Below are 13,751 nucleotides of genomic sequence, written 5' to 3'. Positions count from 1 at the left end.
GAGAGAACTACAATGGTGAACATCATCTATAACTAAACATTTGGTAACTCTTTTGTTTACTGAACAATTCTAACTATTAACTAGTTGCTTGTTAGCATGCATATTACTAGCATATCGGCTGTTTATTACTTATAAAGCACATATTCTGCATGACCATTTTTTAGATCCCTTAACTCTACCCCATACCTAAATTTAACAACTACCTTATTAACTTTTAATAAGCACCGATTTAAGAGTTTATTGAGGCAAAAGTTGTTGTTAATAGTTAGTTAACAGTGAGAACTGATCCCCAGACTAAAGTGTGACCAAACATTTAATACACAATTACAATTAAACACAAAATTAATTTAGGCTCATTTAAGTTAGGAAAGCATAAGCCTTTCATTTCAGAGTCACCTGAATTCATTTAACGATTAAATTATAAATGCAACAAGAACAGATCTTGAAATCAGACTAATGGATAGGTCTATATTTCTAGGACATATTATTGGACATGAATAGTTCTGTCATATGTGTATTCAGGAGTGGACCAGTCATACACACACACACAATACACACACAATACACAGGGCTAGTGACTGTCAGCTCATTTTAGCCCTGCTTGCATCCGTTTTCTGATCCTGTTTAGTTGAGTTTGTTTTCTGACCAGATTGTTGGGCCAACTCTGAACAGCTACCACATATCTACTCACAGCTAAAAGATCATAGTCCATAAAGTGTGGTCTCACGTGCTCATCTGTTTGTCCGTGTGTAGTTTATATGAAAAATAATCAATGCTCATTTTCAGTCTTTTTTTGTGTAAAATTTTTTTTATTACAATTAATTATTTTTATAATGTAATGGTTATTGAAAATAATTGTCTTCAACTGTTCAGTGCAAAAGAAATTCATCTTTTATGCCACACGTCCCAGGTTGAGAGTTCAACAAGAAACTGACCTTTGTCTTGCCATCTCACGCCATTGACTCATTTGTTCACTAAAAATTCTCCCTCCAAAATTCAGCTGCCATGTGAAAAACTAAATTTGTACACTTAACACCAACTGTAAATTTACAATATTATAATGCCACAGATAAGCATTAATACATTTATTCAGCATCTGTGCAATCCACCATTGCAGTTCAGCCAGTTCAGTAGTTATATAGGTCAATCCTATAGGTTCCTATATAGATTTTGTTTGTCTTTCTGCTCAAGCATAAAAGTTGTAGGTTTAATCCCATGTGTGGGCACCTAAAGAACTGGAGAGTAACTAAAATCACAATCTTGCCGTGTCACCATTGTGCCTTTGACAGCAGGGCATGAGATTATTTCAGGGGAGGGCCCTGCATTTACTGTACTACAAGTTGCTTTGTAAGCATCTACTAAATGACAATAAACTATTAACTATTAAACTTGGTTTCTATCAAGTCAAGTCACCTTTAATACAGTACAGCACTTTATACGATACAGATTCGTCACAGTAATAAAGAAAGAAATAATAGAAGTGATGCAAAATTAAGTAAAACAAATTCAAATTCTGCTGCAAAGCAACCCTACAAAGACAAGTGTCATTATTCAGCTCAAAATCATGTATTAGAGCTCTTGAAATATTTGTAGTTGTAGTAGTATGCAGATCAACCAAACACCCTAGATCAGAGAATGAAGCAGCAAAATAAAATGTATACAAATAAATTCTGTACACTATTTAATTTTGCAAAGTTTTGATCCAGTAGGTCTTCCTAATTTGACATTTCAACCCTTGGACACATCCTGGCTTGACCCATTTTGCAGCTTTGAAGCTTTGAAAGGGAACTTTTAATTGAGAATGTGGAAATCTTCAATCTGCAACTGACTAGAGTAAAAAAAAAAAAAAAAGAATCAGTCATATCAGGATACACAATAACCCAAAGCCTGCACACTCTGAGAATAGACAGTTCAAACTTTAACAGAGATCAGCACAGCATGTTTTGGAACATACCTTGATTGTTATATGTTAAACCATTATGTTTTTTTAAAGGGTTTTGCAATGCATTTATTACACAACCACAAAAAATTCATTTTTGCCAAGCACATGTCTTTTTCAAACGAGAGGAGTGCTGTATCATCCAATCACATCTGCAGTTAACTTCATCACACCCCACTTTAGATTTGATATTACTTGACATAACTTTTCCACAAAGTTTATCATAAATCACCTTCAGGTCTGTTTGTCATTGCTCCATGCTCTGATAAGTATTAGCATGATATGAGGATGATTTCTAGCCCACAAGTGTCCACTTTGTCCACTGACAGCAGCAGCCATCCCACCCCAAAGGAAGCCATCCTATGACCGAGCTGAGCACACAAGGGGTTAACGGAAAGTTTCTGAAAGTTTGAATCTCCTCCCCCCAAACAACACCCCCTGGAATGGTCTGCCCCACTCGTTCACATGACACGTGTGTGTATGTGTGTATGTTTGTGAGTGAGAGAGTGAGTAAAGCTTAGTGTGTGTGTTTTCTTTCTGCCATATATAGGGGCAAACTTGCTTCGAGACGAGGTTGTGTGTTATATAGTCTGTGATCTATCTGCAAACCTCTCTTTCTTTCTATCATTCTTTCCTCTATACCCTCGGGACTATAAGGAGCTCTGCATACTTGGCCTGCTTTAGCCAAAGTTGGAGGAAAATTATTGAGCACTTGATAGATTATTTTGTCCTGTTGATTTCGAAGATCTGTTCAGTTGCTGGCAAACATGGAAGGAATGAATGACGCTCATGATGACGGAGCCTTCATGTTCACCTCAGAGTCTGTGGGAGAAGGGCATCCAGGTGATTTTCAATCTGACTTTTACATTTAAATTCCATTTTGTAGTATGTGCTATATGTCTTTTGCATTCTGGACCTGGGTACTTGTATGGAGAAAAACCCTCAAGACATGTACCTATAGACTAATTCACCTGCCTCGACAAGTCATTGGAGCATATAGAAGTGGTGAGCTGGTTTAGCAACAGTTCGTACAGTAGTAAGCTGCTTAAGCAACAGTTCAATGGGGTTCATTCACACTTTCAGTAGCAAAACTTCCACAGTACCATGTGCTTAACTGGTATTCCATTGAGTGAAAGTGTAGTAGACAAAAATAGTCAATTAGAGGTCATGACTTTTACATAGGTGTTAAATTACTGCATATCACTTGGGGGCTTTTCTCAGTTACATATTTACTATGCAATTTATTTCATAATGAACTGAGCATGATACCGTTCCATGGCTGTCTAGTGAGTCAATTATCGGCGCACCTGTATGCCAACAGATTTTGCTTCAGTAGTTATTTCTATTTCATGTGGGAACTTGCCAGACCTCACATTTCTTATCAACCATATTGCGGTTCTCTCATGTCATGCTGCAAGGCCAAAGTTCTGTAGACATTTTCATATGCTGCACTCCTGAAAAATGCTAAGCCAGTTTGATTTGCCTAGTGTATTTCACAATACATATTTCAAAGCTTCTTTCAAACTTAATGACTCTTAATAAGATTTAATGACTTTTAATCTAATCCGGTCTGGTTCCTCCTGGACAAATATTACAACACTCCGAACTAACCTGTCTGGTTCACATGAACAAATTTTGAGAGTCTTGATAAACATCTCCCATCAGCACATATTTCACCAGATAAATCAATAGGTGCATGTACAAGATGCACACAAATCTATTCCATAATGTTCCAGACTGAAGCGATCTCATAGATTTGACTTGTTTGTCTCATATTATCACCTGAGATGTTGTTTTGGACAGCGTATTTTCTGATGTAACTCACCTAAACTGTTGCCTCAGCTAGCAGCACAAATATAGACTGAGTGAATGATTCTGAAAGGAGAGGACCACTGGTATTGTCCTCCAGCTGCTCAGCTGGGGTTTTGCTTTGTTGGGATTCCTGTGTCCTACAGTCTTCGTATAAGAGAGGCATTTCAACCCTTAAACTGAAACTTTGTGGTGTTATAACACTAAACCCACACTTGAACCTTCATTTGAGCCATTACATAACTTTGTTTCATAATGGTGTGATTTCGTTAATAGATAAAATCTGTGACCAAATCAGTGATGCAGTTCTTGACGCACACTTGAACCAGGACCCGGATGCCAAAGTGGCCTGTGGTGAGTGAACATTTTTAATCGCAAACAAAATAAACACGTAAAGGCTTTCTGTATAAACATGACTGTCAATATATTCTTTGAAAGTTTATAGTCCAACAGTCCAACTTATCTTGACTCTTGTTCAGTTACAGAGTGACCATTTCTTGCACTCTTTCCGTCCCTGAAGTTTAAGGGCATTTAAATGGATAACATTTCCATTTCTAACCTAGCAATGGATTATAAAATGGCAATTATCCTTTGTCATGGGTCCTTTGACTAATTAAGGTTGTTTTAATCATCAGAAACTGTTTGTAAGACTGGTATGGTACTCCTCTGTGGTGAGATCACATCTCGGGCCAACGTTGACTACCAGAAGATTGTGCGAGACACCATTAAACACATTGGTTACGACAACTCTGAAAAAGGTCAAGATCAACACATACTTTTATATTCAGCATACTGCCTAGTACTTCAGATCTTAACTAACTAATCCACCATTTTTTTCCACTCTTTGCTCTTCCATCTGTTCAGGTTTCGACTATAAAACCTGCAATGTGCTGGTGGCTCTCGAGCAGCAGTCTCCTGACATAGCGCAGGGTGTCCACGTTGACAGACATGAGGAAGATATTGGAGCTGGAGACCAGGTCCAATCACAACGGATGTGTAAAAATGTGTTTGAGCACATAGTTTGAGACAAACATCCTCATATTGCATTTCCGTTGTGTCTTAGGGGCTCATGTTTGGCTACGCCACTGACGAGACGGAGGAGTGCATGCCACTCACCATTGTCCTCGCTCACAAACTCAATGCCAAAATGGCTGAGCTGCGGCGGGATGGCACCATCCCATGGCTCCGCCCAGACTCAAAAACTCAGGTCAGCAAAATATGACTGAAAAAACTAAATATATTTAGAGTAAAAAATGTTGTGACGTTATTTTTGCACACTTACAGTCACAAGTTGATATTATTGAGTCTTTAAAGCCACAATGTGCAGGTTCAAAGCCTCTGACTGACATTGACCATGCTATCTTATCAGCCGAGTGTTCATTGAACCAACACATTGGCCAATAGGTGTGACGGCTGTTGAGCAAGATAGTGACCATGAGGCGGTCTCTTTTAATGCTTGAGAGAAAATGAACTCCAGCATGACATCCAGGGCTCCCGGTCCTTACTTTTCCCAGTGGGACAGAGGACACGGCTGTGCACCCGTCAATCTCAGGAGCATGCCAGCAACTCAAGCTGGGCAGCTCTCAGGAAGCTGAAACCTCTGGTCTATTTTAGAGTTCTGCCATTTTCAGACCATACAGCAGGAAATGTCCTTCACATCCCTTATGTCAATTGAAATGATGACTTCAGATGTTTTCCACAACTTCAGGTCACTGTGCACTACAAGCAGGAGAATGGTGCTGTGATTCCTTTGCGTGTCCACACAGTGGTCGTCTCCGTCCAACATGACGACAACATTTCACTGGAGGAGCAAAAGCGTATTCTGAAGGAGAAGGTTATTAAAGCTGTGGTGCCAGCAAAATATATAGACGATAAGACTGTGTACCATCTGCAGCCAAGTGGACGCTTTGTCATTGGAGGGCCTCAGGTGAGCACTTTCTATGGTTCAAACGGTTGAATGAAACGCTGTAGTATAATGAATTTTAAAGTTTTAATTCATTAAAAAAAGAAAATCAGTGATTACATTTTCACCCTTATGTTGTTTTAAACCTTTATGCTGTATTTTTTTCTACAGAATTAATTTTTTGAAGAATCTTTGTGCAGCTTTATCAAAACACACACACACACACACACACAAAGTAGTTAGTATTATTTGTGCACTATATTCCAAGTCTTCCTAAGCAATACAAGGAATAAAATTCCTTATGTGAGGAACATGCCAAAATTAAATCATTCATTGAAAATTTTCACCTACTGTATGGAAAAGCTGTCGTGCCAATGTCATTGACACCACAACAGCACTAGTTGTCATGTTTATTGTAGCAGAACATGGTGAGCTATTTCTAATCTGTGCACAACACAGACTAGACACAAACTTCTATGAGGTGAAGAACTATTTCGTAATTCTTCACAAAATTCTCCCTTTGTTTTTCCACAGAAAAACATAACTGACTAGTTTGGAATGACATTAGGATGACAGAATTCTCATTTTTGGCGAACTATGGTTAAACCATATAAAATTTTTGCTTTTTAGGGAGATGCTGGTGTCACGGGTAGGAAGATTATTGTGGACACATATGGTGGATGGGGGGCTCATGGTGGTGGAGCATTCTCTGGAAAGGACTACACCAAGGTGGACCGCTCTGCTGCCTATGCTGCACGCTGGGTGGCTAAATCTCTGGTGAAGGCCAAACTGTGCAGAAGAGTGTTGGTTCAGGTAAGACGAAAGTGTAGACATCTTAAATAAAAAACTGTGAACAATGCATAAGGTTATGTCTAGATGAAAAAGTAGATCCACATTATTGACCAATTTGATCTGACATGGATTAAAACTGGAATGGATGAGCTGGTGTCTGGAGCAGGGTCATGAATATTTAATGTGTTCTGTAGGTGTCTTACGCCATTGGAGTCGCCTACCCTCTCTCAATCTCCCTTTTCACCTACGGCTCATCGGAAAAAACAGAGAAGGAGTTGCTACAGATTGTCAACAAGAACTTTGACCTCCGACCAGGTGTCATTGTTAGGTAAACAATTAATAAGATAATATGTTCTTATTATGTTCTACTACTTTAGGTGAGGGAAACAACATTTTCTGATTTTAGCCTTAAAAACGTGATGGTTAAATTCAGTACTTTATGTGGGTGAGTTAAAATTGAGGGAAACATTATTTACGTGGAATTTAGTTCACTAAAATAAGGGGGAATTAAGGGTTATTATAATTAATGGTTATATGTTATACCCATCCAATCAGTTTTACTTAGACTAAAATAGCAGCTACTTTTAGTAGACAAAAATAACATTTTAGTCAATAAGTAAGCACAAAATAAAAAAAAATTAACATGTTCTATATTAATTTAAGTAAATATAAATATTTAATATAAACAGCAAGTAAAAACTGTCCTCTTGAAATAATGGGGACACTATTGTAATACAATGTTGTGTATTCTTTACACTTTAATGTCTGGGTTATACAGTATTGAGTGTATTTATAGCAGCATGACTTGCACATTCTGACTAGCATGTAACTTAGTTCAAGTTCACGTTTGCACTATTTTGGGTAGATTCAAAGGTGTAACATTACGAATGTGTGTGTATGTGTGTGTCCCAACAAGGATAGTAAAACCTGAAAGTTTTGACATTGTGGGGACTGGCCTGCGGTCCCCACAAGGGGAAAAAAATTTTTAAATAGTAAATGATGTTTGAAAAAAGTGTAACAATGCAAACAGCTTTTCTGTAAGGGGTAGGTTTAGGGTTAGGGGATAGAAAATATTGTTTGGTCAGTATAGAAGTATGGAAAGTACCCACAATTCACAGAAACAAACGTGTGTGTGTGTGTGTATATACCTGGTATTTCCTTCCAAACGTCCCCACAAGGATAGTAATACCAGTAAATTTTTAGACATTTTTGGTCCCCATGAGGAAAACAGCTTATAAATCATACTAAATGTTTTTATTTATTTTTTTTTTATGTAAGGGGTTGATTTAGGGTTAAGGGACCGACAAAAAAGATAGTACAGTACACAAACCATTACACCTATAGCAGTTCCCCATTGTGTGTGTAAACATATTAAAAATATGTGACATGAAAAAAAAAACTTAAGAAACACACTGATCAATACCTGCTCAATCGTCATAGCAGGCTAAAATATGTTAACATGATATTTCCCGATATTTCCTCCAGGGGGAGTATCGCTACCACTAATAGGCCCAAATGCATGGCGGTTCTACTAGCCTATGTATTAAGCGTCTTTTAATAAGTAGCCTAACGATGCACATAAATTAAGTAGCCTACATTTTATTTAATTAAGTACAGTTTTGGTGTAAGTAGGATTCAGGCAAGGGCTGTTTGGTGAAAAGCTAACAAACTCAATTTCCACTGACAGGGACCTGAACCTGAAGAGACCGATCTACCAGAGCACCGCCTGCTACGGTCATTTTGGCCGATCAGAGTTCCCCTGGGAGATGGCCAAGAGTCTCAAGGTTTAAACCGAGAGGAGTCTTACCTTCAGTCATTCAGTCGCTCTTTCCTCCAGCGCTCCTCTCTCAGCTGATTTTGGTTCTCTTCCCGCATATGCTACATTTAAGATTAGACGAATATATACTGTAAATGTCAAGATTGATAAATCCGGTCTTTTATTAAGAAGTCTATCGTGAAAGGATCCCTCACAACTGTTTCAGCACTCATGACAATCTATCATTCCTTAAAGCTAAAGTGCGTCCTATACCAGCTTAGAATATAGAGAAAACCTTAAGTAATAAATTCATAGTTTGATTACCTTAAAAAGCTAAGTACTGTGACTCTGGTGCTATCAAAACATTACTCTGTCAGCAGCAACTGGCGCGAGTTTTGGGCGGGAATATCTGTTTGTTTTTTTCCGATCAACGGAGGAGAGCTCGGGAAAACTGCAGTGCAATTGTGTTTGGTAATTATTCAGTTTTTACTACATTGTAATTTCTTTTTCATGAGCCAAATTAATTATTTAGTCCGTTTTTCATTGTGGCTGTAACCAGTTACAGCTAGCAGCGTGTTGCGAAGAATTATAAGCATATTGTGGACCATTGGGAGCTTTAGGTTTTATAAGTTATACAATCTGATAAACATATTCCTTGCATCATATATTTACAGTCTTAAAAGGGTCTAATTTGTGTGCCTTTTTCTCGCATCATGAGAACATTTGCTTTTTATGCTTCATTTTTTTTTACTGCATTATCTCATTAATGTTTGATAATGGCAGAGGGATATTATGAGAATATTGTTGTTTACATGTACAGATCCTGTGCTGGTCTTACATCAATTGTCACCCCTGGAGTGTGAGCATATATGTGTGTGTGTGTGTATGTATCACTTATGAAAAAAGCCAGATTATGTTGCACACTTGAGATGTGTGTGAAAGCCACTCATTTGTTTTCTTTAGACTTCTGGGAGTTCAACCGAGGTAGACTATTAACCCCTAAAACACTATAAATCACCTTCTTACTGTTCTTTCAGATTTTCAACTTTTGTTTTAAAGATTGAATTAAGAATTTGACATGTAAATAATTGTGAATAATTAAAGTGTGGAAAATTCTTCATATATGTCTGGTGTCAGTATGGATGTCTTTAAACACAATGAATGACTCATTTGTTGGGTAATACGCCAACCAATCATTCCATTATGTGCAAATAATATGTTTACCACACAGTTTTGCAATAGGTCACCAAAAGCTGAAGCGAAACACTTAAGTCAAACAAGAATGACCAAATCCAATCTATTTAAATAAACTCGAAGGCCATGGTGACCACTAACAGGAATTGTGTGACACAGTCTACATGACTTAAGCAAAGTTTATTCACAGAGATGAGAGAGAAAGGTTAGAGTGTAATGTCTGATTCTGCTTTATTTCCATATAGTTTAAGGCAAATTTACAGCACAATCAAACACATCCTTCCATAAAACCCCAAAACATTTCTCCAATGAGCGATTCGATCTTGGTTGAAACAAAGGCACGTGAAGGTATTTTTGCTATCTATGTCATTAAATGCTGATGTGGGGCAGAGTCTTGTTGAATGATGACAGCAGGTTTGCAGCTGTACAGCTATTGACTGTCAGAGTCCAAGATTAAGCAAACTAATAGATAATACATGAAGGAACACAAGTCTAGGCAAAAGGTAATGCAGAAAAAAATGACTCTTTTAACTGTTTTTTAAAGGATTAGTCAAAAATGACCTTTTCACCCTTATGTTGACATCTTTATTTATTTTTTCCCCTGTGGAACACAAAATTAGAATATTTGCAAACTTTTGAAGATATTGGTTCTTTGCATGTTACTTTAAAAATGTATCTCATGCCTGTTAAGCAAAAACTGTGTGCTGGTGTGTGACTTTGCTGTATTTCAATTCTTCTAGCCATGTGATCATTTTATGTGAGAAACAAAATGAAATTTAATACTTTTTTTTTTTCACAGATAATCCTCCCTTATTCTGCACTGCTCAAATATTATATTTGATGGCACTGATGGAGTGATATGTAACTTTTTTTTATTTAGATTTCATAGCTTCAGCAAAGTGGAAGATTATCAGTGAAATAACACTTGGAAAAACTGAAATACACAAAATGAGTCTTATGAACTACTTTTACTGTGAATTGTCCAGTGAGGAATAGAGCTGCACATCAGTTCTTCAAATTTCTTCTTTTGATTTCCACAGGGAACGTAACTGTTCTAAACAAGTAACGGAAATGGTTAAACTTTCACTTGTATCTGGTGGATCGATGCAGAGAGACGTGTGACAGCAAAAGACAGATCTGAAATTCCTGAGCGAGGAGAATTAGTAAACTGAAATGGCACAAAAGATGTTTTCAGGACGGCACTGGTAGGATCAATCGGTGATAAGCATAAATATGGCTCTTATCCTGACAAATTAAAATGACAAAACTCCCTTAATATTAATTGAGGAACAATACGATTTTTTGTCATGCTGGTAGTGTGAAAACATTTGACCAATGTAAACCAAATTGCATCTGTTTTTCAAAACAAAATCAATTATGAACTTGCAGTCCCGCTGCAAGTCGTTTTGTCTGCAAATCTAAGAACACCTAAACTAGTCACCCTTTACATTAAAGGGCAGCTTCTGAGAAAACTCACCCTGCCTCCCAATGTGCATACTATCCACCCTCTCTGCCCTAAATAGTATTGAAAATTACTAATATCACATAGAATTTAGGATGGATAGTATGCACATTGGGACGCGGCTTCAGTCTTTCATTACTAGATGCTTCCTTGTAACCAACTCCCATAAACCCGCAACACACACACACACACACACACACACACACACACACACACACACGCACACACAATTCCCACAGTGACAGAAAGAGGGAAACCTATGATCACACTGACCTCAGGACAAACTCTCTTCTCAATTACATTTGGTCACAATGTACAGCAATACTCATAGACTCTAACATGACATCTGGAATGGCACCAATTACTGGCGACTTAATGTGATAAGCTTATGCGCCTGTATCGCGAGAGGTTTTTGCTGATCTCGTTCAGCTTAGTTGTTTACAACCAGCATAATATTTGCTGCATATCAAAAAAATACATGCCTTATATATTCAAGGCAGTTTGACTATTGATATACATTTCTATTAAATATCGGTATTTGGCTTTTGGTATAAGGCACATCGGTAATGACAATCTCCTGAAAAATACATTTCAGACAGCATACGGTGATTAAGGCAAAATGAAACACCTTGATCAGTTAACAGACAGCAGAGATATGTGACAATAAAATGTTATTTAACCATCTCTGCCTTTGAAAAAAACCTAAAGGCACAGAAAACATCAGCATTTTGGGATCCATTGTCTTGGAATTGGCACAATAACATTTGTTTTGAGGCACTATGTTAAAATGCTTGAGTGTTGATGGTTGCAAAAGGCTTCGGTTTAGTTTACTACACCATTGATGTAGCGGTCCTCTGGTTTCACCAATGGACGCATGTACTTTTGCCATCTAGCAGTCTGTAGTTTCTTTATCCAAGTAACTCAGATACTTAAAAATCTCAATGAGATCTAATGGAAACTCCAACACATCCAGGCAATGATCTTTGTTTTTCCCAGCATGGAAGCTGTGCGATTCAAAAGGTCCCCAGAGAGTGAAGAAGTCTCTCAAAAATGTGCAAAATCTGAGCTGAATTCTTTGGCAAAGGTGTATGAGATCCATGTCCAGTTTCTGTTACTTTCCCTCTGCATGTTAATAGCGTTGAGAGAGAGATACAGGACACTGAGGTTACAGTATGGACAGGCTCTCAGACTGGTGCTGACTGGCCCCAGCAAGAGACTCCATTTTGTGGTCTCGGCTTATGGACTGTAGAGATTGCCCTCGGGCCAGCACCATCATTGTGTCACTAGATATCCCGGCGAATTCAAAAGCGAATGTGCCATAGAACAGCATAATGATGACACAGAAGACCCACTCGAAAATGGCTGATGCATGTTGCAGGACAAAACTCTCCTGGACAAAAAACACCCCGCCTGAGGAAAGTTTCGTCAAGGAATCATAGTGAACACTGTAAACTCATGCTCAGGCCTGTTTGCATTACAGGAAGAACGTGCATGAACTCAGTGACTGAGAAAGAAAAGCAGTGCAAAACTTGAAAGCTGAATACAACAGGATATTCAAACATTCTGAGAATATTATGTTATCTGAGAATATTGCAACAATAAGCCTGACCAATGAAAAAGTAACAGCTACAGAACACAGCTGTAAGAATTAATCATTTTTTAAATGCTATTAATGTTTTTTTGACATCAAAGAAAATAACTCACCAAATTCGCTTATGTTATGTAAAGTGCGACAAAATTGTTACATTATTTATTTTACTTTGCAGATTTGCAATAACGTCGCAGTTTGCATTTCCTGTGCATTTTAATGCATATTTTAATGCATAGTTTGGGGACCAGTACTCACTATTAACTACACTGTAAAAAAAAAAAAAAAAAGTTGAGCCAACTTAATTGTAAGGCAACCAGCTTCAGCAGATTTTTGAGTTTGCTCAACTTATTTTTGTGGGAGATTCCCAAATTTTTGTTGTATAAACTTGAGAAAGTTGAGAAAACTCAAAAATCTGCTGAAGCTGGTTGCCTTAAAATTAAGTTGGCTCAACTTTTTTTTTTATTTACAGTGTATTAACTACAACTTTTGCCTCAATAAACTCCTAATTTGCTGCTTATTAATAGTAAGGTAGTTGTTAGTTTAGGTATGGGGTAGGATTAAGAGATCTAAAATGTTAAAAGAAAATGTTAATGTTAATAGAGAATAATGCATTAATATGTGCTTTATAAGTACTAATAAACAGCCAATAAGCTAGTAATGTGCATGTTAATCAGCAACTAGTTAAGAGTGAGAATTGGTCCTTAAAATAAAGTGTTACCGATATTTTAAAACTGCATTTACCTTTACATTATATTTATTATTACACTTTTTTTATTTTTTTTTACATTAAAAGAATTTACAAATGAGAATAACAATTACAATTACTTGTTTTAGTATCGGTTTTGGTGGTATGAGAAATGGTGGGAGAACAGGACAGAATGGTATACTGTTTTGAAGAAGAAAAAAAGGTCACTTCATTTTAAGGTCCAATTCTCACTATTAACAAACTATTAACTATGACTTTTGCCTCAATTAACTCCTAATTTGCTGATTATTATTAGTAAGGTAGTTGTTAAATTTGGGTATTGGGTAGGATTAGGGATGCAGAATATGGTCATGCAGAATACTGTATGTGCTTGCTTTATAAGTACTAATAAACAGCCAATACATTATTAATAGGCACACTAATAAGCAACTTCTTAATAGTGAGAATTGGTCCCTATACTAAAGTGTTACTGAAAAAAATGAATAAAGAACAAATAATTACACATTATTTTTTCATTACTTGTTAATTTTCTCTCTCCATCTCCTTGGGGTAATTCATAGGCCAAAAAAGAGAAAACAAGCTAAACAAAATAATACAGA

General features: G+C 37.1%; 2 protein-coding genes across 4 annotated transcripts in view; one reads left to right on the top strand and one right to left on the bottom strand.

Annotated features, from left to right (window-relative positions):
- The first annotated feature begins 2,418 nt into the window (after positions 1 to 2,418).
- Positions 2,419 to 9,323, top strand: mat1a (methionine adenosyltransferase 1A). Of its 2 annotated transcripts, XM_058795818.1 has the most exons (9): positions 2,420 to 2,782; positions 4,025 to 4,102; positions 4,384 to 4,506; positions 4,613 to 4,725; positions 4,812 to 4,955; positions 5,457 to 5,675; positions 6,282 to 6,464; positions 6,638 to 6,771; positions 8,131 to 9,323. In XM_058795818.1, the coding sequence occupies exons 1-9, from the start codon at positions 2,707 to 2,709 to the stop codon at positions 8,231 to 8,233; spliced, it is 1,173 nt and encodes a 390-aa protein (XP_058651801.1). In that variant the 5' UTR covers positions 2,420 to 2,706; the 3' UTR covers positions 8,234 to 9,323. The 2 variants fall into 2 exon arrangements, with proteins under 2 accessions (XP_058651802.1, XP_058651801.1); XM_058795819.1 differs by lacking the exon at positions 8,131 to 9,323 and having other exon boundaries at positions 2,419 to 2,782; positions 6,638 to 6,775.
- Positions 9,324 to 9,607: 284 nt separating this feature from the next.
- The window catches only part of zgc:154058 (Transmembrane protein 150A-like), a 38,210-nt gene continuing 34,066 nt past the window's right edge, over positions 9,608 to 13,751 (bottom strand). For both annotated transcript variants that reach the window (XM_058795821.1, XM_058795822.1), the window contains one exon: positions 9,608 to 12,265. In XM_058795821.1, the coding sequence (XP_058651804.1) occupies positions 12,021 to 12,265 (245 nt within the window). In that variant the 3' untranslated portion in view covers positions 9,608 to 12,020. The remainder of the gene's footprint in view (positions 12,266 to 13,751) is intronic.

The sequence above is a fragment of the Onychostoma macrolepis genome, chromosome 13 (genome assembly GCF_012432095.1).
Source record: "Onychostoma macrolepis isolate SWU-2019 chromosome 13, ASM1243209v1, whole genome shotgun sequence".
NCBI classification, from domain to species: Eukaryota; Metazoa; Chordata; class Actinopteri; order Cypriniformes; family Cyprinidae; genus Onychostoma; species Onychostoma macrolepis.
Note: the sequence above shows the minus strand (reverse complement) of the source record. Positions and strands in the feature narration are given on the sequence as shown.

Bases quoted from the DNA above. Each gene is read 5' to 3' on its own strand.
- mat1a (XM_058795818.1), top strand. From the start codon at position 2,707: ATGGAAGGAATGAATGACGCTCATGATGACGGAGCCTTCATGTTCACC. The intron at 4,507-4,612 runs GTCAAGATCAAC...CCATCTGTTCAG, and splicing joins TTACGACAACTCTGAAAAAG to GTTTCGACTATAAAACCTGC. The intron at 4,726-4,811 runs GTCCAATCACAA...GTTGTGTCTTAG, and splicing joins ATATTGGAGCTGGAGACCAG to GGGCTCATGTTTGGCTACGC.